The sequence below is a fragment of the Oncorhynchus mykiss genome, chromosome 7, assembly GCF_057628025.1.
Source record: "Oncorhynchus mykiss isolate SJ-2025 chromosome 7, ASM5762802v1, whole genome shotgun sequence".
Classification (NCBI taxonomy): domain Eukaryota; kingdom Metazoa; phylum Chordata; class Actinopteri; order Salmoniformes; family Salmonidae; genus Oncorhynchus; species Oncorhynchus mykiss.
In genome coordinates, this window is record NC_143028.1 from 67,249,870 (window position 1) to 67,274,771 (window position 24,902).

Sequence of the window (24,902 nt, forward strand, 5' to 3'; positions counted from 1 at the left end):
AGCACCTCCTCCCAGCTGCCCACTGCACTGAGGCTCGGTAACACGGTCACCACCGATAAATCCATGATTATCGAAAACTTCAACAAGCATTTCTCAACGGCTGGCCATGCCTTCCTCCTGGCTACTCCAACCTCGGCCAACAGCTCCGCCCCCCCCCCCCCCCCCCGCAGCTACTCACCCAAGCCTCTCCAGGTTCTCCTTTACCCGAATCCAGATAGCAGATGTTCTGAAAGAGCTGCAAAACCTGGACCCGTACAAATCAGCTGGGCTTGACAATCTGGACCCTCTATTTCTGAAACTATCCGCCGCCATTGTCGCAACTCCTATTACCAGCCTGTTCAACCTCTCTTCCATATCGTCTGAGATCCCCAAGGATTGGAAAGCTGCCGCAGTCATCCCCCTCTTCAAAGGGGGAGACACCCTGGACCCAAACTGTTACAGACCTATATCCAACCTGCCCTGCCTATCTATCTATCAAGGTACTAAACGATATCATAACCGCCATCGATACAACACTCCTTCCGTGGCCTCCAACTGCTCTTAAACGCTAGTAAAACCAAATGCATGCTTTTCAACCGTTCGCTGCCTGCACCCGCACGCCCAACTAGCATCACCACCCTGGATGGTTCCGACCTAGAATATGTGGACATCTATAAGTACCTAGGTGTCTGGCTAGACTGTAAACACTCCTTCCAGACTCATATCAAACATCTCCAATCTAAAATCAAATCTAGAGTCGGCTTTCTATTCCGCAACAAAGCCTCCTTCACTCACGCCGCCAAACTTACCCTAGTAAAACTGACTATCCTACCGATCCTCGACTTCGGCGATGTCATCTACAAAATAGCTTCCAACATTCTACTCAGCAAACTGGATGCAGTTTATCACAGTGCCATCCGTTTTGTTACTAAAGCACCTTATACCACCCACCACTGCGACCTTTATGCTCTAGTCGGCTGGCCCTCGCTACATATTCGTCGCCAGACCCACTGGCTCCAGGTCATCTACAAGTCCATGCTAGGTAAAGCTCCACCTTATCTCAGTTCACTGGTCACGATGGCAACACCCACCCGTAGCACGCGCTCCAGCAGGTGTATCTCACTGATCATCCCTAAAGCCAACACCTCATTTGGCCGCCTTTCGTTCCAGTTCTCTGCTGCCTGTGACCGGAACGAATTGCAAAAATCGCTGAAGTTGGAGACTTTTATCTCCCTCACCAACTTCAAACATCTGCTATCTGAGCAGCTAACCGATCGCTGCAGCTGTACATAGTCTATCGGTAAATAGCCCACCCAATTTTTACCTACCTCTTCCCCATACTGTTTATATTTATTTACTTTTCTGCTCTTTTGCACACCAATATCTCTACCTGTACATGACCATCTGATCATTTATCACTCCAGTGTTAATCTGCAAAATTGTAATTATTCGCCTACCTCCTCATGCCTTTTGCACACAATGTATATAGACTCTCTTTTTTTTCTACTGTGTTATTGACTTGTTAATTGTTTACTCCATGTGTAACTCTGTGTTGTTGTCTGTTCACACTGCTGTGCTTTATCTTGGACAGGTCGCAGTTGCAAATGAGAACTTGTTCTCAACTAGCCTACTTGGTTAAATAAAGGTGAAATAAAAAATAAAATAAATAAATAAATGAGTTCCCATTGGATGTTGGGCTGCTCATTTGACCTGAAATATTGATCTAAATTCATTATTGTCAAAAGTACCTCCCATCTGGTTTCTCAAGCATGAAATGAGCCACTGGTTGAATTGTGCCCTGGCTGACCGGAGAATGAATTGGTGCACCTCCTGTGAAATTCAACTTGTTTTTGTCTCCCCCTGGTGGTGATGTGTTGCAGGATCGCAGTACATTATAGGTGAGTGTGCAATTCTCAGCAGTAGTTGACTTGTCCAATTAACTATCACATAGTTGTGTATAGATTTGCCCACTCATTGTGATCATAAATCATATTACTGTATATTTTCCATAAATATCTGTGAAAGATCGGTTAGTCAATGCTGAAGTTGCATATTGAAAGGTCCATATTTAAGGGATGGTTTTTAATCTTGTTTAAAGTGCAAGACAAAAACGTTATTAGTCATCACACATTGTTAACACATAAAACACTTATTGTGTCTATTGAATTATTTGGCCACTGATTCCCAAGCACAGGGGTAGTCAATAAAGTACAGAGGTTATCCTTTTCTGACCCTTAGTTTGGTGGCAGTTCCTTGGGGGTATAAGTATGTGACACAGGGGTTCAATGACTTGCTCAGACCAAATTACCACCATAGAATTAGGAATTATAACTCACTTTAGATTCACACTTTCTGTTCCATTAATTATCAAGGCTGTGCAGTCCCACAGACACTAGTCTCGCGCATATGTGCCCAATAGCCTGGGGACGAAGTTACAAACACGTTTTTTAAAGCTAGACTTGCTTTTGCAGCTTGCTCTTCACAATTCCTAGCACAACATTGTGTGTAGTAGTGTCTTAATGTTTCCCTTGCTCTGTGTCTAGGTGTTGCTGTGCTGCCCTCAGGGTGTCCTGTAGGTCTTTATGCTGGGCCAGGGAGCAGGCCTCCTCCAGCTTGGCCCAGCGGTAGTCCTGGTGCTCCTTCGACAACGTGACGGCCATCTTGGGGTCCCTCAGCTCCGCGAGCCAGTACAGAACCGTCTTGGGCCGCCCTCTCACCTCGTAGTGCAGCTCCTGGAGAAAGCCATCCACCACCTGCAGATGCTCCTCACGCAGCCCTGCTTCTTCATGCGTCTCCCTCAGAGCGGTGGTGAGATCATCCTCCCCAGGGTCCACGTGGCCTAGAGACCAGCACAGGGTTGTGTTCATTATGCACCAAACAAAAGAAAACAGACAAACAGGGAGGGACTTCCTGGCCTTGATCAATCAGAACCTTTTTGTTTTCTGTTGCAAAATGTTTTGCTACAGTGTGCCCTAATGACATAACAAAAGGTATTTGTGTGTTTCACGATTTGGTATAGGACCAAAGATAGTGCAAGCTAGAATAGAGCATGTATTCTACACATTAGAGAACATGTGTCACAAAACATGACATGGGTCAGATGCCATGAATGGCATGTTGATTTTTATACTCCAGGTTTGTTTTAACAGGCGTAATGTAATGTCATACTTATAAAACCCACAAGGGGACGATTGACAGTAGGCTACACCTCAAGTAAAGTGTTAGCTACTAAAATATGTAGCCTGCTGTCAATAGACCCTTATGACCCCCATAAGAGTGATTTTATGCCTGTTATTTATAACAGGCCGAAAGGGTATGAACACTAATATGCCACTGATATGCACCATACCTTTGGGTGGGGTCCAGTGGTGCTTGCCATATGAAGTCTGTAGGAGGAGGTACTCAATGTTGTCAGGGAGAGGTGAAGACTGTGCCAGCCGACGAAACACAATGAATCCACACGCACGCAAGGCCATCACCTGCTGAAGCACAGAAATAGTGAAGACCTTCACTTTTCCCACATTTTTACAGCCTTATTCTAAAATTGATTAAATTGTTTTCCCCCCCTCATTAATCTACACACAATACCCCTAATGACAAAGAAAAAACAGGTTTTTAGAAATGTTTGCAAATGTATAAAAAAAAAAAAGTAAAAACATTTTCAGACCTTTTACCAGAAGCACATTTGGCAGCGATTACAGCCTAAATTCTTCTTGGGTATGACGCTACAAGCTTGGCACACCTGTATTTGGGGAGGTCCTCCCATTTTTCTCTGCAGATCCTCTCAAGCTGTCAGGTTGGATGGGGAGCGTCGCTGCACAGCTATTTTCGGGTCTCTACAGAGATGTTCGATCAAGTTCAAGTCTGGGCTCTGGCTTGGCCACTCAAGGTTATTCCGAGACTTGGCCCGAAGCCGCTCCTACATTGTCTTGGCTGTGTGCTTAGGGTCGTTGTCCTGTTGGAAGGAGAACCTTCACCCCAGTCTGAGGTCCTGAACAGCATAGAACAGGTTTTCATCAAGGATCTCTCTGTACTTTGCTCCGTTCATCTTTCCCTCGATCCTGACTAGTCTCCCAGTCCCTGGGAGACCACCACCACCATGCTTCATCGTAGGGATTGTATTGCCCAGGTGACGAGCAGTGCCTGGTTTCCTCCAGATGTGATGCTTGGCATTCAGGCCAAAGAGTTCAATATTGGTTTTGTCAGACCAGAGAATCTTGTTTCTCATGGTCTGAGTCCTTTCGGTGCCTGTTGTCAAACTCCGAGTGGGAAGTCATGTGCTTTTTACTGAGGAGTGGCTTCTGTCTGGCCACACTACCATAAAGGCCTGATTGGTGAAGTGCTGCAGAGATGGTTGTCCTTCTGGAAGGTTCTCCCATCTCCACAGAGACTCTGGAGCTCTGTCAGAGTGACCATCGGGTTCTTGGTCACCTCCCTGACCAAGGCCCTTCTCCCCTGATTGCTCAGTTTGGCCGGGTGGCCAGCTCTCGGAAGAGTCTTGGTGGTTACAAACTTCTTCCATTTAAGAATGATGGAGCCCACTGCAGACATTTTTTGGTACCCTACCCCAGATCTGTGCCTGGACACAATCCTGTCTCAGTGCTCTACGGACAATTCCTTCGACCTCATGGCTTGGTTTTCGCTCTGACATGCACTGTCAACTGTGGGACCTGATATAGACAGGTGTGTGCCTTGCCACAGGTGGACTACAATCAAGTTGTAGAAATATCAAGGATGATCAATGGAAACAGGATGCACCTGAGCTCAATTTAGAGTCTCATAGCAAAGGGTCTGAATACTTATGTAAATAAGGAATTTATTTGTTATTTTTAATACATTTGCTAAAATTTCTAAAAACCTGTTATTATTGGGTATTGTGTGTAGATTGGTGAGGAAAAACAATAATTAAATGCATTTTAGAATATGGCTGTAACGTAACAAAATGAGGAAAAAGTGAAGGGGTCTGAATACTTTCCGAATGCACTGTACATTCACAAATGCATTTATGATCACTCAAACATTAACTCCATGATGACTTACTTCATGATACTCCAATGATTTTGTTATTTAACAATTAAGGCAGGCTGTACTAGGCCTAGTAGAGCGCACATTGATTTGAAAGACTGTGTTGTTGAATCATTGGCTACTGAAACTAGCCTATGAGTTCGTGGTTACTGTACATACAGTAGCCTCTCTAAAATGCAGCAAGGTATATAACTACATTTACAGGATTTTAGCAATGCCCCCAAATAAACATAGACAACGCAAGACATTAATTCCACATCGTCTCGCCATAACCGTAAACTGTTAATGCTGAATGCGGAACACTAGCGTTAGCATGACATGTTCTCTTGTCGCTGGGAAAATGGAATTTTGCCTATTGCTCGCTAGCTTGGTCTCACACTAGTCTACCATGGTTCTGAAATAAGTTATATCATTCACTACACTAACTTACTGTGAGATTACTCAAATTACATCAGAAATACTTGTAACAAGCGCGGTTGTTGATGAACATTTCTTGATTTCAGACACTCTTGAACGTAGCTTTCCTTATGCTAATTTCGCGTTCCCATTGGCTGAATAGTTCATGCTATTCCTGGAACGCCCCTACCTCTACACCTCTTACCTTAACCAAATTAAATGGGAACTTCAATGGGGGCAGGGATGTCCCAACTCGAGGATAGCGTGAAAGTAGGCTGAATGTCCAAAGATACTTTTGAGGAAATGGGAAACTGCATTGATTACTATTAACGCACATTGACGACGCATGGGCAACGTACACAATGGGCCGCGCGTTGCATTTTGGGCGATTTGGGGACAAGGGGAGCATTCCTTCAAGGCGTGAATGGTAGTCCATTGGGCGCTAGCTCAAAAACCAAACATTAGCATGAATTTTGTGAACAAGAAGCACAACATTACAAATATTTTCAGAGATGTGAGATGATTAACTTGTTCGCTGTAATATCGCATAGCTTTGGAATCGTGATATTACATATTGTAACGACCCTGGGTTTATAAGCGCGGAAATCGACACAGCCGCTCGAGCATGCTTTGCGGCACAGTCGAAAACGCGCCGGACCTCCGGCTAGAAGGTCGAGGGTTCGAGACCTGCTCTCTGCCTGTTTCATTACAGTATTTTCGAGGAAAAAGGGCATTTCGTTGGATAAAAAAATAAACGTAATTAACAACAACAAAAATGACAGCGCATATCTCAAAGATAACATTGTGATAGTTAAGATGTTATTTGTATTATGAAATATTTAGCAGGCTATCACGGAATTCATGCAATGACTGATAACAATTAATCAATTTACTAAATAATACTGATAACATTCGATGTATTAAAAAAATGGTCTTACATCAAACATTCTAGTCTGTCTGTGCGAATATCCACCTTGTGTTAGAGATTTTTTTAAACAACGTGCCCACTTGAGAGAGTGAGATGGGTTGATATGACCAACGGAAATGGGCCGGTGGGACAAGATAACGACATCCTTATTAGACCAGGCCACTGGGTGCATCTAAAATTAGTTCATTACAACTTCAGTAAGAGAGGTTGTAATGAAAAGAAAACACTATTTGACATAATAAAATAAAAAAATGGAAATGTTTTTACTTTATTAAAGAGAAAATGGAGTAGAGAGTAAGGGGGGAGGGGTCATTTTTTAAATTTAAACAATCTTGTTTTAAAAATAAAATGCATCTTCTATGGGTCAAACGATTATGGGCCTGAATACTTCAGAAAGTATTCACACCCCTTAACTTGGATTTAATAGCATTTTTTGTTGTCAACAATCACAAAATACTCTGCAGTCAAAGTGGAATAAATATATATATTACATTTTTTATTTATGTAAAATAGAATCACCTTTGGCAGCGATTACAGCTGTGGGTCTTTCTGGGTAACCTAGATTGTACAATATTTGTCCATTGTTTTTAACAAAATGATTCCATCTCTGTCAAGTCGATTGTTGATCATTGCTAGACAGCCATTTTCAAGCCTGGCCATACATTGTAAAGCTGATTTAAGTCAAACCTGTAACTAGCCCACTCAGGAACATTCAATGTAGTCTTGCTAAGCAACTCCAGTGCATATTTGGACTTGTGTTTTAGGTAATTGTCCTGCTGAAAGTTGAATTTGTCTCCCAGTGTCTGTTGGAAAGCAGACTGAACCCAGTTTTCCTCTAACCCTTACAAAATAGTCCTACAGGAATCCTGTAGAATATATATATATTGCAGGAATAGGAAGTCCTGCAGGATATCGCACAGTATTTTTGTAAAGACTGAACCAAGTTTTCCTCTAGCCCTTACAAAAAAGTCCTACAGGAATCCTGCAGAATATATATACTGCAAGAATAAGAAGTCCTGCAGGATATCGCACAGGATTTTTGGGGCCACTTTCCTATTGGACAATCCCTGCAGGATCCTGTAGGAATCATGCCGGTAGTCCTTCAGGAATACAATCCTGCAAGATTTCTGTATTACTTTTTTGTAAGGAAGGATTTTGGCTGTGCTTAGCTCTATTCCGTTTCTTTTTATCCTAAAAAACTCCCTAGTCCTTGCCGATGACAAGCATACCAATCACCATTGGCCTCATGGTGAAATCCCTGAGCTGTTTCCTTCCTCTCCGGCAACTGAGTTAGGAAGGATGCCTGTATCTTTGTAGTGACAGGGTGTGCTGATACACCATCCAAAGTGTAATTAATAACTGCACCATGCTCAAAAGGATATTCAATGTCTGTTTTTTTAAGCATCTACAAATAGGTGCCCTTCTTTGCGAACCATTGAAAACCTCACTGGTCTTTGTGGTGGAATCTGTGCTTGAAATTCATTGCTCGACTGAGGGACCTTACAGATAATTGTATGTGTGGGCTACAGAGATGGGGAAGTTGTTTTAAAATCATGTTAAACACTATTAGTGCACACAGAGTGAGTCCATACAACCTCTTATGTGACTTGTTAAGCACGTTTTTACTTCTGAACTTATTAAGACTTGCCATAACATAAGGGTATAATATTTATTCTATTAAGTAGAATACTTATTCAGCTTTTAATTTTTAATTAATTTGTAAACATTATGCGGTATTGTGTGTAGATCAGTGACACAAAATCTCAATTTAATACATTTTAAATTCACAACAAAATGTGTAAAAAGTCAAAGGGTGTTAATACATTCTGAAGACACTATAAATAGGCCTATATTATTTAGAATGCATCAGGCAATTAATATTTTTGCAACATGAAATATGCAGCTTACTATATGGCATGGTTTTGCCAGAGGGTGTTGGACATGTGGCACAGACTCCTGCTGCTCTCACTATTTATGTACTATCAGAAATTACTCAACTTGAACTTGAATATGCTCATTATTCCGCTCTGTAATACATCAAATACTTAAGGGTCAGATTCCATCAAGTAGCCATGAGAGATTTTCTACACTGTCACTTAAATTATATGGACATACTCACAGACACAACATATTAGTCACAAAGTCTTCACTTTGTAATTCATGTTTTAAAGATGTGACAAATCAAATACTTTATGTATTGCATCTGCCTTTTAGGCCAAAGCATTTTGTTAGTGTTTATATACTCACCATTAAATATTGAACTTTTTTAAAACTCTGTTAGGACAGTTGAAAGCTATGCTAAAAATCTCACATGTCATTCTACAATATGTAAGCAGTGTTTGCAATATCAGCATATCCATGGAGGAGAGGGAAGAAAGACAAGAGCCTGCAACAGGTTCACACTTTGTGGGCAAGAAGGAGGACCTGATAAAAGCCAAGCGGTCGTTCAGGACCGTGGAGGGCCGGGACATACTTGTGCTCTATCACCAGGAGACATTCTACGCTCTGGACTTCCACTGCTACCGTAGAGTAACTGTTCCTTCATGTGCCTGAGTACCAGATCTGTTTGTGCATCCATTACCAACTCCTTTGTCATTAACCCCCTATACATGGGCTAACATACATCCTTTGTCCTCATCTTGTCCCCATTATGATTGTGCTTACATTTTTAGACAAGTGTAGACGATTAAAAGATGCATAATGATCTAATTGTGATCAGATCTTCCAGTCTACCTCTAGAGGTAGTCAGGGACTCATTGTATCTGGATATTTTACAAGTGTAAAAAGATATACAGTGGGGCAAAAAAGTATTTAGTCAGCCACCAATTGTGCAAGTTCTCCCACTTAAAAAGATGAGAGAGGCCTGTCATTTTCATCATAGGTACACTTCAACTATGACAGACAAAATGAGAAGAAATCCAGAAAATCACATTGTAGGATTTTTCATGAATTTATTTGCAAATGATGGTGGAAAATAAGTATTTGGTCAATAACAAAAGTTTATCTCAATACTTTGTTATATACCCTTTGTTGGCAATGACAGAGGTCAACCGTTTTCTGTAAGTCTTCACAAGGTTTTCACACACTGTTTCTGGTATTTTGGCCCATTCCTCCATGCAGATCTCCTCTAGAGCAGTGATGTTTTGGGGCTGTTGCTGGGCAACACGGACTTTCAACTCCCTCCAAAGATTTTCTATGGGGTTGAGATCTGGAGACTGGCTAGGCCACTCCAGGACCTTGAAATGCTTCTTACGAAGCCACTCCTTCGTTGCCCGGGCGGTGTGTTTGGGATCATTGTCATGCTGAAAGACCCAGCCACGTTTCATCTTCAATGCCCTTGCTGATGGAAGGAGATTTTCACTCAAAATCTCACGATACATGGCCCCATTCAATCTTTCCTTTCCACGGATCAGTCGTCCTGGTCCCTTTGCAGAAAAACAGCCCCAAAGCATGATGTTTCCACCCCCATGCTTCACAGTAGGTATGGTGTTCTTTGGATGCAACTCAGCATTCTTTGTCCTCCAAACACGACGAGTTGAGTTTTTACCAAAAAGTCTGACCATATGACATTCTCCCAATCTTCTTCTGGATCATCCAAATGCTCTCTAGCAAACTTCAGACGGGCCTGGACATGTACTGGCTTAAGCAGGGAGACATGTCTGGCACTGCAGGATTTGAGTCCCTGGCGGCGTAGTGTGTTACTGATGGTAGGCTTTGTTACTTTGGTCCCAGCTCTCTGCAGGTCATTCACTAGGTCCCCCTGTGTGGTTCTGGGATTTTTGCTCACCATTCTTGTGATCATTTTGACCCCACAGGGTGAGATCTTGCATGGAGCACCAGATCGAGGGAGATTATCAGTGGTCTTGTATGTCTTCCATTTCCTAATAATTGCTCCCACAGTTGATTTCTTCAAACCAAGCTGCTTACCTATTGCAGATTCAGTCTTCCCAGCCTGGTGCAGGTCTACAATTTTGTTTCTGGTGTCCTTTGACAGCTCTTTGGTCTTGGCCATAGGAGTGTGACTGTTTGAGGTTGTGGACAGGTGTCTTTTATACTGATAACAAGTTCAATTAGGTGCCATTAATACAGGTAATGAGTGGAGGACAGAGGAGCCTCTTAAAGAAGAAGTTACAGGTCTGTGAGAGCCAGAAACCTTGCTTGTTTGTAGGTGACCAAATACTTATTTTCCACCATCATTTGCAAATAAATTCATTAAAAATCCTACAATGTGATTTTCTGGATTTTTTTCCCTCATTTTGTCTGTCATAGTTGAAGTGTACCTATGATGAAAATAACAGGCCTCTCTCATCTTTTTAAGTGGGGAAACTTGCACAATTGGTGGCTGACTAAATACTTTTTTGCCCCACTGTAGATGGTCAAATAATTTAAATCATCATTATACCGCCATGGAAAATCATTAACAGGTGTGACCGTTGACTTATGGCATCAATCATTGTTTTAAAATAAATATATTAATTTCTTTTTTACATTTTAATATTTCTTATTGAATGTTTTAAACATAATATACTTGCAGTGAAGCAGCTCAACAACTACATCACATTAGTCATCTAACAGACTCCCAACCAGAGTGTAACACCGAAGCAACCAGGGTCAACGACCTGCTCAAGGGCACGTCGACAGATCTCCCACAAGGTCAAAAAACGGGGACCTGAACCAGCGATCCATCAGCCAACGGCCCAAGCTCCCAACCGCCAACCCTCCAAGATCCCCCACACAGTTCCTCAAGAGCTGCCTCTCAACCATTCGAGATCCCCCCCCAAAAAGAAAATATATTTTAAACAATTATTTCATTCCATTCCCCACCCCCAAGACCCCCCCTCCCCCCAAATGCACCAACAACCAACAAAATGAACAAAATAGAAAAAAAAGACAGACAAAGGGAAACAAAAAAACAACAAAGACATCAAGGACAACATAAATCATAACAGCAAGGCCAACTGAATACAGTGCATTGCGAATGTATTCAGCCCCCTTGAACTTTGCGACCTTTTGCCACATTTCAGGCTTCAAACATAAAGATATAAAACTGTATTTTTTTATGAAGAATCAACAACAAGTGGGACACAATCATGAAGTGGAACGACATTTATTGGATATTTCAAACTTTTTTAACAAATCAAAAACTGAAAAATTGGGCGTGCAAAATTATTCAGCCCCTTTACTTTCAGTGCAGCAAACTCTCTCCAGAAGTTCAGTGAGGATCTCTAAATGATCCAATGTTGACCTAAATGACTAATGATGATAAATACAATCCACCTGTGTGTAATCAAGTCTCCGTATAAATGCACCTGCACTGTGATAGTCTCAGAGGTCCGTTAAAAGCGCAGAGAGCATCATGAAGAACAAGGAACACACCAGGCAGGTCCGAGATACTGTTGTGAAGAAGTTTAAAGCCGGATTTGGATACAAAAAGATTTCCCAAGCTTTAAACATTCCAAGGAGCACTGTACATGCGATAATATTGAAATGGAAGGAGTATCAGACCACTGCAAATCTACCAAGACCTGGCCGTCCCTCTAAACTTTCAGCTCATACAAGGAGAAGACTGATCAGAGATGCAGCCAAGAGGCCCATGATCACTCTGGATGAACTGCAGAGATCTACAGCTGAGGTGGGAGACTCTGTCCATAGGACAACAATCAGTCGTATATTGCACAAATCTGGCCTTTATGGAAGAGTGGCAAGAAGAAAGCCATTTCTTAAAGATATCCATAAAAAGTGTTGTTTAAAGTTTGCCACAAGCCACCTGGGAGACACACCTAACATGTGGAAGAAGGTGCTCTGGTCAGATGAAACCACAATTGAACTTTTTGGCAACAATGCAAGACGTTATGTTTGGCGTAAAAGCAACACACCATCCCCACTGTCAAACATGGTGGTGGCAGCATCATGGTTTGGGCCTGCTTTTCTTCAGCAGGGACAGGGAAGATGGTTAAAATTGATGGGAAGATGGATGGAGCCAAATACAGGACCATTCTGGAAGAAAACCTGATGGAGTCTGCAAAAGACCTGAGACTGGGACGGAGATTTGTCTTCCAACAAGACAATGATCCAAAACATAAAGCAAAATCTACAATGGAATGGTTCAAAAATAAACATATCCAGGTGTTAGAATGGCCAAGTCAAAGTCCAGACCTGAATCCAATCTGAATCTGTGGAAAGAATTGAAAACTGCTGTTCACAAATGCTCTCCATCCAACCTCACTGAGCTCGAGCTGTTTTGCAAGGAGGAATGGGAAAAAACTTCAGTCTCTCGATGTGCAAAACTGATAGAGACATACCCCAAGCGACTTACAGCTGTAATCGCAGCAAAAGGTGGCGCTACAAAGTATTAACTTAAGGGGGCTGAATAATTTTGCACGCCCAATTTTTCAGTTTTTGATTTGTTAAAAAAGTTTGAAATATCCAATAAATGTCGTTCCACTTCATGATTGTCTCCCACTTGTTGTTGATTCTTCACAAAAAAATACAGTTTTATATCTTTATGTTTGAAGCCTGAAATGTGGCAAAAGGTCGCAAAGTTCAAGGGGGCTGAATACTTTCACAATGCACTGTATGTTAGAGTGCGTGTATGTCACTATTTACCTGTGTGTGTCGGTGTATGTGCACATGTGTGCATTTGAATGAGAGTGTGTGTATATGCATGTGTACGAACACATAAGCCTCAGGCAAACCAGCCAGCATTAGCTTTAAAAACACTGCCCCTCAGTGTCATTCAAACATACCTTTTGTTATGTTATATTTTGACTTAATTTTTAAAATATTTTTATCTTGGACTGTCATTCTATCCCCCGCCCATCAACTCCACTTCAACTTGTCTCCAATTCCACACCCTGATCATATCACAAAAAACACATACTGTGCAAGGTGTTTACAGGGTTTTGTTTGGTGTGACAACGATATCGGAGTTGGGCAAGACAGCAAACAGATCTGTGACTCGAGCTAGCTTTGAAGATGCATTCTGCATGATCTTCAGTGGCTGTTAGATATGTCAAAAGTGGTATGAATCAGGGCCTCCAGGAGACCCATGAGGCGGCGCATAATTGGCCCAGCCGGGATTTCCTTGTCCCATCGTGCTCTAGCGACTCCTTGTAGTGGGCCGGGCGCATGCAAGCTGAGTGCAGTCGTCAGGTGTTTCTTCCGACACATTGGTGCGGCTGGCTTCCAAGGTTAAGCAAGCAATGTGTTAAGAAGCAGTGCGGCTTGACAGGGTCGTGTTTCGGAGGACGCGAGGCTCTCGACTTTCGCCTCACCCGAGTCTGTACGGGAGGTGCAGCAATGAGATAAGACACTAACTACCAATTGGATATCACGAAATTGGGGAGAAAAAGGGGTTAAAAATAAATAAATAATAATAAAGTGCTATTAATCTACTGTAATTACCACCACGGTGGTAGATTTACGTCACTATCTATGGGACATTTTACCACATAACATCGGTATGGTTACAGTGCCATAAACTGTTTGCTTATTCTGCAATACTCTGATTTCTCCTCTTTGGACAGATGCTGGAGTACCATTGCAAAATGGAGACATAGAGGTAAATGACCTAGTATTGTAATCTATTTAATCTTTGTTGTAATCAATATCTCGGGTGCCACCTACAGTCGTGGTGCCCTTGAGCAAGGCACACAAACCCCAAACTGCTCCAGGGTTGCTGTGTGTGCCTGTGTCTGTGTCGGTGTTTGTGTCGTGTGCCGTGTTTTTAACAGTGTCATCAAAGAAATAATTGTTTTTTATCGTAAATAAATATAACATTCATGCATATCTTTCACATTTTCAGTTTGCTCCTTTATTCATGCACCTTGGTTGGAAACAAGGTACTAGTGACCAGAGGAGGCTGGTGGGAGGAGCTATAGGAAGACTGTCTCATTATAATGGCTGGAATAGAATGAATGGAAAGGAGTCAAACATGTGGTTTCAATATGTTTGATACTGTTCTATTAATTCCATTCCAGACGTTACACGTGTCCTGTTTTATCGAGTCTGAGAAGGGCAAAGTAGGGAGAGAGAGCATGGAGGCCGAAGATGCCGCTAAGAAATCTAAGGCCACAACCTCCTGATGGACTGATTGGCCTCATGTCAATAGTCTAAAGTTACTTCCTCTCCTCGCTTTCTCATCTGCACTGATCTGAAGGGAAGGTGAAAGAGGGAAGGAGGCAAGGACATGATGCCACATCAAACTATTAATATACAGTTGGGGGTTTTTCCTGAAGTTTACTTGTATTCAAATGGGGATGAAGTATTTATGGCAACCTCGACCTTTGACATTTGATTCATGTCCAGATGCGTAAGTGGCAAATCAGATCACGACATAAAAATTCTGAAGGCAGGATTTGACTGAACTAAAAACGAATGTCTCTGTCCTTAATGTGTGGGGTAGGGGGTTATGTTTTGTTTGTTGAACATTTGACTTGTAGCGCCTTCTCAAGTTGGATGAGTTAAGTCTACCAGGAAACACAGGAGGTTGGTGACACCTTAATTGGGGAGGGCAGGCTCGTAATAATGGCTGGAGCGGTTTCCATGTGTTTGATGCCATTCCATTTGCTCTGTTCCAGCCATTATCACGAGCCTGCCCTCCCCAATTAAGGTGCCACCAACTTCCTGTGTTTCCGGGTAGACTTAACTCATCCAACTTGAGAAGGAGCTACAAGTCAAATGTGAATTATTATTTTGTATTTCATTATCAAATGTCCATTATTATTCATATGTATTAAGGATCCCCATTAGTTCCTGCCAAAGCAGCAGCTACTCTTCCCGAGGTCCAGCAAAATTAAGGCAGTTATACCATTTTAAAAACATTACAATACATTCACAGATTTCACAACACACTGTGTGCCCTCAGGCCCCTACTCCACCACTACCACATATCTACAATACAAAATCCATGTGTACGTGTGTGTATAGTGCATATGTTATCGTGTGTGTGTGTGTGTGTGTGCGTGTGCGTGTGCGTGTGCCTATGTTATGAGCCGTCCTCCCCTCAGCGGCTTCCACTGCCTGATTAGCACAAGACTCCTGTGGTTCAGATAGTAAAATGAGTGTTGATGGCTTGTTTTCCTCCTATGGACAGGCTAGGCCGCATTCCGCCTACGGTCTCGAGTGTGTCCCGGGTGTTCAACACCAGAAGAAGAAAAACAACTCACATAATATAAAGAGATGATGTCTATCTAGATGTCATAGTGGACAGTAAGCTTAGTTGACCTACGCAATGTGTAGGTCTACTCATGTTTAGTAGTGGAATGAGTCTACCAAAAAGAATCCAATAGCAGTATTGCAATAGATTTTTAGCCTATTTATTTCACAATTTAAATTGTCAGGGGAATGGGAACAATAGCAAATCCGTGGCAGAGTCTGTCAGCGTCAGAGTCTGTCAGCAGGCCAAGCTTCCTACAGCCCTTGAGCCCCACCCATGGTCATGGTGATGTTATTTTAGTTTGCACTGATCAAGGCACTGTCCATGGTAGGCTACTGAATGTTTGTGCCTGGGCATAGTAAACTGCTGTTGCAGCCCTCCTGGCAGCTACATGCTTAAATAAAGGATGTTTTTTGGCAATCTACACTGAACAAAAATATAAACGCAACCATTTCAAAGATTTTACTGAATTACAGTTTATAGAAGGAAATCAGTCAATTGAAATCTATGGATTTCACATGACTGGGCAGGGGCGCAGCTGTGGGTGGGCCCGGGAGGGCATAGGCCCACCCACTGGGGAGCCAGGCCTAACCCTTGCCGAGTCAGGCCCAGCCATTCAGAATTAGGTTTTTCACCACAAAAGGGCTTTATTACAGACATAAATACTCCTCAACCCCCCACCCCCCCCCCCCCCCCCCCAATTATCTGGCAACAGCTCTGTTGGACATTCCTGCAACTGAGCAAGAGGTCAAGTACATTAGAGTGTCTGGTTTGAGAAACAGACGCCTCACACGTCCTCAACTGGCAGCTTCATTAAATAGTACCCGCAAAACACCAGTCTCGACGTCAACAGTGAAGAGGCGACTCCGGGATGCTGGCCTTCTAGGCAGAGTTGCAAAGAAAAAGCCATGTCTCAATAAAAATAAAAGATTAAGATGGGCAAAAGAACACGGAGTTACTCTGCCCAGTGTCTGTGTTCTTTTGCCCATCTTAATCTTTTCTTAATGTGCTTTTCTTTCAATAAAAAATAACATTTCTAAGTGACCCCAAACTTTTGAATGGTAGTGTACATAAGTAATGCAAGATATGTAAACATTATTAAAGTGGCATTATTAAAGTGACTAGTGATCCATTAAATAAAGTGGCCAATGATTTCAAGTCTGTATGTAGGCAGCAGCCTCTCTGTGTTAGTGATGGCTGTTTAACAGTCTGATGGCTTTGAGATAGAAGCTGTTTTTCAGTCTCTCGGTCCAAGCTTTGATGCACCTGTACTGACCTTGATTTCGGAATAATAGCTAGGTAAACAGGCAGTGGCTTGGGTGGTTGTTGTCCTTGATGATCTTTTTGGCCTTGATTACCGTCGTGGGTGATGGAGCCTCTTGCGCTGCCTTACGGAAGACATCCTCCTTCTCCTGAAGATAGTGGCATTTAACTACTATGGGTCTGGACAGCTCCCCATTCTTCAGTGCGGACTGTATGCTTCTGTGCGCATGGTCAAGGGTGGGGGTGTAATCGAGGCCAAGACTTTCCTGTAAAAGTTTAGCTATGGACAGGCTAGGCCGCATTCCGCCTACGGTCTCGAGTCCCTCTCTCATGCCGAACATGTGACCGTTCCCCCGGCGCTGTCTGTTCTCAAGGTCTTCAACCTTGGAAGTGAGTTTGACGACATCTGATGATAGCCGGGTGACTTGCTATTCCAGTGTCACCACTTGTTCGGAATAAATATTTGCGGCAACTTTCAGGCTATTCAGACGGATGTCACGTCTCGCTTCCTTAACAGAGTCAATCTTTATGTAGACCTCGGTGGCGAGAATGGCTATTTGTGTGGATATGTCAGTGAATAGTGACTCCACCTTAGTCAGCAGTCTGTTCAGATTTAATGATAGCTGCCATTACCATGGCTAGGTCGGGGGGATCAGAGTCTGTGTCAGGTGAGCCCGAGACTTCAGCAGAGACCTGCTCCTTTGTGGCTCGCAGCCGTTGTTGTCTCGACATTTTACAATTAAAAGGCCAAAAATGTCCGAAAAAAAGCCTGATTAGTAAATTGGGTTCGATTCCAAATGAAATGTTACAAAAAGAACACAGTGAGGGAGATGTTGGTCAAGTATTAATAGTATATTGTTCGCCCTTCACATGTTGCTGGTCACCAGCACCCCAAAGCCTACTACTGTTGTGTCGTCTGCAAACTTGATGATTGAGTTGGAGGAGTGCATGGCCACGCAGTCATGGGTGAACAGGGAGTACAGGAGGGGGCTGAGCACGCACCCTTGTGGGGCCCCAGTGTTGAGGATCAGTGAAGTGGAGATGTTGTTTCCTACCTTCATCACCTGGGGGCGGCCCGTCAGGAAGTCCAGGACCCACTTGCACAGGGCGGGGTTGAGACCCAGGGCCTCAAGCTTAATGATGAGCATGAAGGGTGTTGAATGCTGAGCTACGGTCAATGAACAGCATTCTTACATAGTTATTCCTCTTGTCCAGATGGGATAGGGCAGTGTGCAGTGTGATGGCGATTGCATCGTCTGTGGACCTATTGGGGCGGTAAGCAAATTGAAGTGGGTCTCTGGTGAAAGGTAAGGTGGAGGTGATATGATCCTTGACTAGCCTCTCAAAGCACTTCATGATGACAGAAGTGAGTGCTACAGGGCGATAGTAATTTAGTTCAGTTACCTTTGCCTTCTTGGATACAGGAACAATGGTGGCCATCTTGAAACGTGGGGACAGCGGAGGGAATAACTACACTGTTTGTATTCGGCCATATTCCCAGTCACCTTTCCATGGTTAAATGCAGTGGTTCACGCTTTCAGTTTGCGCGAATGCTGCCATGTGGAGATCATCTGTTCACCTACTTTGTGTCACACAAAGACACGGCGGTTGGAACCAAAAATCTCAAATTTGGACTCATCAGAGCAAAGGACAGATCTCCACCGGTCTTATGTTCATTGCTCGTATTTCTTGGCCCAAGCAAGTCTCCTCTTCTTATTGTTGTCCTTTAGTAGTGGTTTCTTTGCAGAAATTCAACCATGAAGGCCTGATTCACACAGTCTCCTCTGAACAGTTGATGTTGAGATGTGTCTGTTACTTGAACTCTGTGATGCATTTATTTGGGCTGCAATCTGAGGTGCAGTTAACTCTAATGAACCTCTGCTGCAGAGGTAACTCTGGTGGTTCCTTAGCTGTGGCAGTCCTCATGAGAGCCAGTTTCATCATAGCGCTTAATGGTTTTTGCAACTGTACTTGAAGAAACTTTCAGTTCGTGAAAATTTCCAGATTGATTGACCTTCATGTCTTAAAGTAATGATGGACTGTTGTTTCTCTTTGCTTATTTGAGCTATTCTTGCCATTATATGGACTTGATCTTTTACCAAATAGGGTTATCTTCTGTACACCACCCCTACCTTGTCAAAACATAACTGATTGGCTGAAACACATTAATAAGGAAAGAAATTCCACACAATAACTTTTAACAAGGCACACCTGGTAATTGAAATGCATTCCAGGTGACCTTAGGAAGCTGGTTGAGAGAATGCTGTCATCAAGGCAAAGGGTGGCTACTTTGAAGAATATATTTTGATTTGTTTAATACTTTTTTGGTTAGCACATGATTCCATATGTGTTATTTCATAGTTTTGATGTCTTCCCTATTATTCTACAATGTAGAAAATAGTAAAAAAATAAAGAAAAACCCTTGAATGAGTAAGTGTGTCCAAACTTTTGACTGGTACTGTATATTTTAGTTCAGTGTAGTTTCAAGCCCAAATAAATGGCCCTATGATGTGATTAAGACACCAGGGTTCCATTTCCCTGGCAGGCTATAGCCTATAGAATAGTGCAAATGCCAAGCTATAGCCTATAGAATAGTGCAATGCCAAGCTATAGTCTATAGAATAATGCAATGCCAAGCTATAGCCTATAGAATAGTGCAATGCCAAGCTATAGCCTATAGAATAGTGCAATGCCAAGCTATAGTCTATAGAATAATGCAATGCCAAGCTATAGTCTATAGAATAATGCAATGCCAAGCTATAGTCTATAGAATAATGCAATGCCAAGCTATAGTCTATAGAATAATGCAATGCCAAGCTATAGTCTATAGAATAATGCAATGCCAAGCTATAGTCTATAGAATAATGCAATGCCAAGCTATAGTCTATAGAATAGTGCAATGCCAAGCTATAGTCTATAGAATAATGCAATGCCAAGCTATAGTCTATAGAATAATGCAATGCCAAGCTATAGTCTATAGAATAATGCAATGCCAAGCTATAGTCTATAGAATAATGCAATGCCAAGCTATAGTCTATAGAATAATGCAATGCCAAGCTATAGTCTATAGAATAATGCAATGCCAAGCTATAGTCTATAGAATAATGCAATGCCAAGCTATAGTCTATAGAATAATGCAATGCCAAGCTATAGTCTATAGAATAATGCAATGCCAAGCTATAGTCTATAGAATAATGCAATGCCAAGCTATAGCCTATAGAATAATGCAATGCCAAGCTATAGTCTATAGAATAATGCAATGCCAAGCTATAGTCTATAGAATAATGCAATGCCAAGCTATAGTCTATAGAATAATGCAATGCCAAGCTATAGTCTATAGAATAGTGCAATGCCAAGCTATAGTCTATAGAATAATGCAATGCCAAGCTATAGTCTATAGAATAATGCAATGCCAAGCTATAGTCTATAGAATAATGCAATGCCAAGCTATAGTCTATAGAATAATGCAATGCCAAGCTATAGTCTATAGAATAATGCAATGCCAAGCTATAGTCTATAGAATAATGCAATGCCAAGCTATAGTCTATAGAATAATGCAATGCCAAGCTATAGTCTATAGAATAATGCAATGCCAAGCTATAGTCTATAGAATAATGCAATGCCAAGCTATAGTCTATAGAATAATGCAATGCCAAGCTATAGTCTATAGAATAATGCAATGCCAAGCTATAGCCTATAGAATAATGCAATGCCAAGCTATAGTCTATAGAATAATGCAATGCCAAGCTATAGTCTATAGAATAATGCAATGCCAAGCTATAGTCTATAGAATAATGCAATGCCATTTCAAATTCAAACTAAAGAGGTGACAGTACACACAAAACAATCTGGGTTTCTTTGGGAAGGGTGATGGTTCAATGTGGAACCATAATGCCTCAAATAACCCTCTGAGCTCTTCAATGGTGCTTTGCAGTTCACCAAAGGGTTTTTAAAACTTTTTGTGATAATTAAAATGTAGGGTAGGTGGCTCATTAGAATGTTTTGGAGCGTGGTTTACTCATAGCTCATTCCGGTTGATCTAATCTGTTGTGTTATGCCATGACATATTATATATGACTATGACCAGTGAATGGAATTGTGTCAATTGTGAACGGTTGACTAAATCAGTCAGTGGTTCTCAATTACCTCCTCAGGGACCCCCAGCTGTTCCAGAGGTAGCTCACTTCATTCACCTTAACACAATAATACCACATATGGAATTTTAACAATATAATATGGCTGTCCAGAATAAAAAACCCTGTATGGTTCTTCAAAAGGATCTACAAAGAACCTTTGAGATTGAGAAAGGTTATTTATAGAACCCTTCTCCATAAAGGTTATATAAGGTACCATAAGAAAGGGTTCTGTATATCCCCAAAATGTTTGTAACCACAGTGAAAGCCTGTTTTGGTGCTATATAGAACCTTTTTTAATGTTTCTTTCTAGAACCTTGTGAAAGGGTTATTTATAATAGCACCATACAGTTTCCATTTAGAACCTTGGGAGCATGGTTCTTTATTGAACCTTAAAAAAAGGGTTCTATATACTGTAGCACCCAAAAGAGGTCCGCTATGGTTACAAGACAAAGAACCCCTATCTGGTACTATTTAAAATAAAATAAAATAGTTCCTTTGAAAATCGAATCCACATATTACCAGCCAATTTCTCACCACAAAGGAACATTATTATGCTTGGAGTTGAGAGTGATCGGCCTAGTTGTACTATATCGGCCTTTGAATAGCAGAAGTCAGTGGTCCGGGAATTTGTGTGGGGGGCATATTAATATGCTCTCGTGCGTGAATGATCCTGTTTTCTTCTGCTGATCTGCAGTAACCTCCGATGCATGCGAATAGAGCCACAAGCCCTTATGTGACGCATTGCATTGCATCAAGACATGACAAATGCCCAAGGTAACATAAAGCTGAGCACAATAATAACTAAGAAATTAAATATTATAATATGGTGATGTAATTCACAAATGTAGGCATGCATAATCAAACTGTTGAATTCTATATGTTATTTTTAGGAGAGTCATGTCATGGAAAGGTAGGTTAACAGGCTCTTAGGCTTTATTTGGTTCCAGACAAGGGCACATTTGGTAAGCATTCCAGTGCAATGTTTGCGACTGTTTCTTTTGAAGTCATGAATATAAAATAGAAAACATGATTCGTCAGTCATAGTGCAGGTCTGAGTTCACCAACTCTGTTTGAACCCTGTTCGTCTATGCAGAAGACTGTGTTAGCCTACTAAGCTAAACGCTACTCATCGCGCAAGCTGAAACACCTGCATTACACTTCACCCCCCGCTTTGACCTCTTGTTCCTTGCAGAGATCCATCCAAGTCAGAACACCAATGTGACCCTGGGTTCGGACAGTGTTAGCCCGCTGAGCTAAGGTGCAAGGGCATTTGCTCTGGGAGTCAACGCAAATCTTCAGGTCTCACTTAAGCAAGATACTCTTCACATGAGCGTGGTTCACCGAACAACCCCTGCTACATATAGGCCGAATGGCTACCCCCAAGCCATTAGACTGCTGAGCAATTAATCAAATGGCCACCCAGACTATTTACATTACACTGCTGCTACTTGCTGTTTATTATCTATGCATAGTTACTTTACCCCCATCTACGTGTACAAATTACCTCGACTAACCTGTACCCTCGCACAATGACTTGGTACCCCTGAATATAGCCTTGTTACTGTTATTCTATTGTGTTACTTTTTATTACATTTTTTACTTTCGTTTATTTAGTAAATATTTTCTTAACTCTATTTCTTGAACTGCATTGTTGGTTAAGGGCTTGTAAGCATCTCACGGCACAAATTTGATTTGATTTGTCTTCATGTCTGTCCCCTTGAGGGAACAACCCCATTAAGATCCTGGGGTTTGTCCAAATGGGACTCTACCTACTGCACATAACTCATTAAAAGTGACAGACAGCTCGGTGCACTTAACATATCCTCTCACTTTTAGTGAGTTATGTGCAGTAGGTAGAGCCTACTGCAGTAGGTAGAGCCTACAGAGTCCCTACCCACTGCACATAACTCATTAAAAGTGAGAGGAATTGACATGTTAAGTGCACCGAGCTGTCTATTTGAACTACTGGCACACAGCTCGTACACCCATGCATACCCTACAAGACATGCCACAAGAGGTCTCTTCACAGTCCCCAAGTCCAGAACACACTATGGGATGGGCACAGTACTTCATAGAGCCATGAGTACATGGAACTCTATTCCACATCAAGTAACTGATGCAAGTACAAAAATTAGATTTAAAAAACAGATAAAAATACACCTTATGGAACAGTGGGGACGGTGGAGCTACACAAACATAGGCACAGCCACATGCATACACACACACTTTAACATGCACACTATACACACGTACACATGGATTTTGTATTGTAGATATGTGGTAGCGGTGGAGTAGGGGCCTGAGGGCACACATTGTGTTGCGAAACCAGTGAATGTATTGTAATGTTTTTAAAAATTGTATGAACTGCTTTCATTTTGCTGGACCCCAGGAAGAGTAGCTGCTGCCAATGGGGATCTGTATTAAATACAAATACTACAGTTTCACACTGCATCAATCAATTAACACCAATTATTCCATCGGCTCAAGCTTAATTAGCATATATGCCAGCTTTATCACGCCGTTATCTTCCAATTATGCCATTATCATTGCATAAGGCACACACTGTGCCTTGGTGTATAGGCCCTATTGGCGATCATGTCACGACTTCAAGAATTGCAAGTCAATTACATACATTGATTGGGAGAGTAAATGAGCCTCATTCATTATACATGATCATAGATTGCTGAGAGGCGCAATGTTGGAATAGAGAATTATCATGCAATCACTATATTATTATAGTGAGAATAGAGCGGTCCGGTGTTTGACACTTTGTCGCAGTGACATGTTTTGACGATAATCCCTCCTAATTTAGCTTCTGTTGTTGGAGTTATTTGTGTTCACAGCCACCGAATAATGCAAATCAAAGACCATGTTGTCAAACCCAATCACTTGCATTCATTATTATCTGCTGGAATAATAAGAATAAATAAGATTAGGTCAACGAACGGGCGAGTTTTTTTTATACAGAATATGGAGAAAGCAGTGGGTGTGTTGAGAGGGCCACGTAAAGAGTGGACATAACAATGCAATTTGGGCTGCGCGTCATTTGTGGACGTGTGCTGCTGTTGGCGTGTATGTACTGTAAGTGTGTGTCTAGTCTTTGTGTTGCTGAGTCAGGCGAGTCCACTCTCCAGAAGGTCTGTTGCTCTTTTCCAGTCTTTCCCCCTTCTCCCTCCCCCTCTCTGTATATTATCTCCCCACTTTTCTTCCTCTGCCCAGGGGACTTTGTTTTATAAGGTGACGTCCATTTTCATTGGATCGAGCCGTGACACGAGCCTCAGGTTCTGCTTTCTCCGCCTAGTTTTTTATTTTCATTTTTTTCTTACTGATTTACAAATGGTTTCTTTTTTTAGCGCATTGGTTGTCCATGTCGCCGGCTAGATCCAAGCGGTGTTTACATTGTTGCAAGCCTGGACGCAGCGTCTCTATGCGGACAGGACATTACCGTAAACTGTAGGAGGTTGTGCTTTATGAATGAACAACGAGAAGGAAATACAACAATCCAAACGTGATCGCGGTGAGCGAGCCACGGATATGAGGGATTAGCGTCCTTGTACCAGAGACTCATTGCGGAAAAGCCTTTCACTGCGGACTCATGTGAAAACGCATCGGGGGAGAACGTGTTTAAGAGGCATTGACCAGCGGAAAACCGTGGTGACCATGTAAGTTGCTCTCTGTACCTCCCCTTGCATGTATGTGCTTGCACCACACATGTTTCGCCAAAAATAGATTATAGGATTAGGCAATTGCCTAATGATAATAATAATATTTATAATAATAATAATAATGCAATTCTCCTCCAATTATTTTCTAATCTAAAAAATTCAGACGGAGTAAAGCCTGTCAAGTGTCATTCGCTCAATGACACAACGTGATGCATTGTCTCCGTGATTGACATGTATAATAAGGGAAAAATGCACTTCTTAATTCCCTCCTTGCTGCATCCCTCACAGGTACAGCATTAGAGACATGTTCACCACACTTTCCCCCTAAATTACATCCCCTCCTTTGCTGCATT

At 42.0% G+C, this 24,902-nt stretch overlaps 2 protein-coding genes across 10 annotated transcripts in view; one reads left to right on the plus strand and one right to left on the minus strand.

Moving 5' to 3' along the window:
• Positions 1-2,046: 2,046 nt before the first annotated feature.
• Positions 2,047-6,464, minus strand: nudt2 (nudix (nucleoside diphosphate linked moiety X)-type motif 2). 7 transcript variants are annotated; one of them, XM_021610535.3, is made up of 3 exons: positions 6,339-6,464; positions 3,329-3,458; positions 2,047-2,818 (listed from the first exon to the last, which is right to left on the minus strand). In XM_021610535.3, exons 1-3 carry the CDS (start codon positions 6,345-6,347, stop codon positions 2,496-2,498), a joined length of 462 nt encoding a protein of 153 aa, XP_021466210.3. In that variant the 5' UTR covers positions 6,348-6,464; the 3' UTR covers positions 2,047-2,495. The 7 variants fall into 7 exon arrangements, with proteins under 7 accessions (XP_021466210.3, XP_021466209.2, XP_021466208.3 ...); XM_021610534.3 differs by having other exon boundaries at positions 3,329-3,461; positions 6,339-6,449; XM_021610533.3 differs by lacking the exon at positions 6,339-6,464 and adding an exon at positions 5,606-6,039.
• A 17,413-nt stretch (positions 6,465-23,877) lies between these two features.
• Positions 23,878-24,902, plus strand: part of rhobtb3 (Rho related BTB domain containing 3) — a 33,812-nt gene continuing 32,787 nt past the window's right edge. For 2 of the 3 annotated variants that reach the window (XR_016497422.1, XM_090241814.1), the window contains exon 1: positions 23,898-24,546. Coding sequence is in view for 2 of the 3 variants with exons in the window: in XM_090241814.1 (XP_090097940.1) it covers positions 24,545-24,546 (2 nt within the window). In the remaining variant the exon portion in view is untranslated. Of the gene's footprint in view, positions 24,547-24,902 lie in introns of all 3 variants that reach the window. The other variant, XM_090241815.1, reaches the window with a different exon arrangement.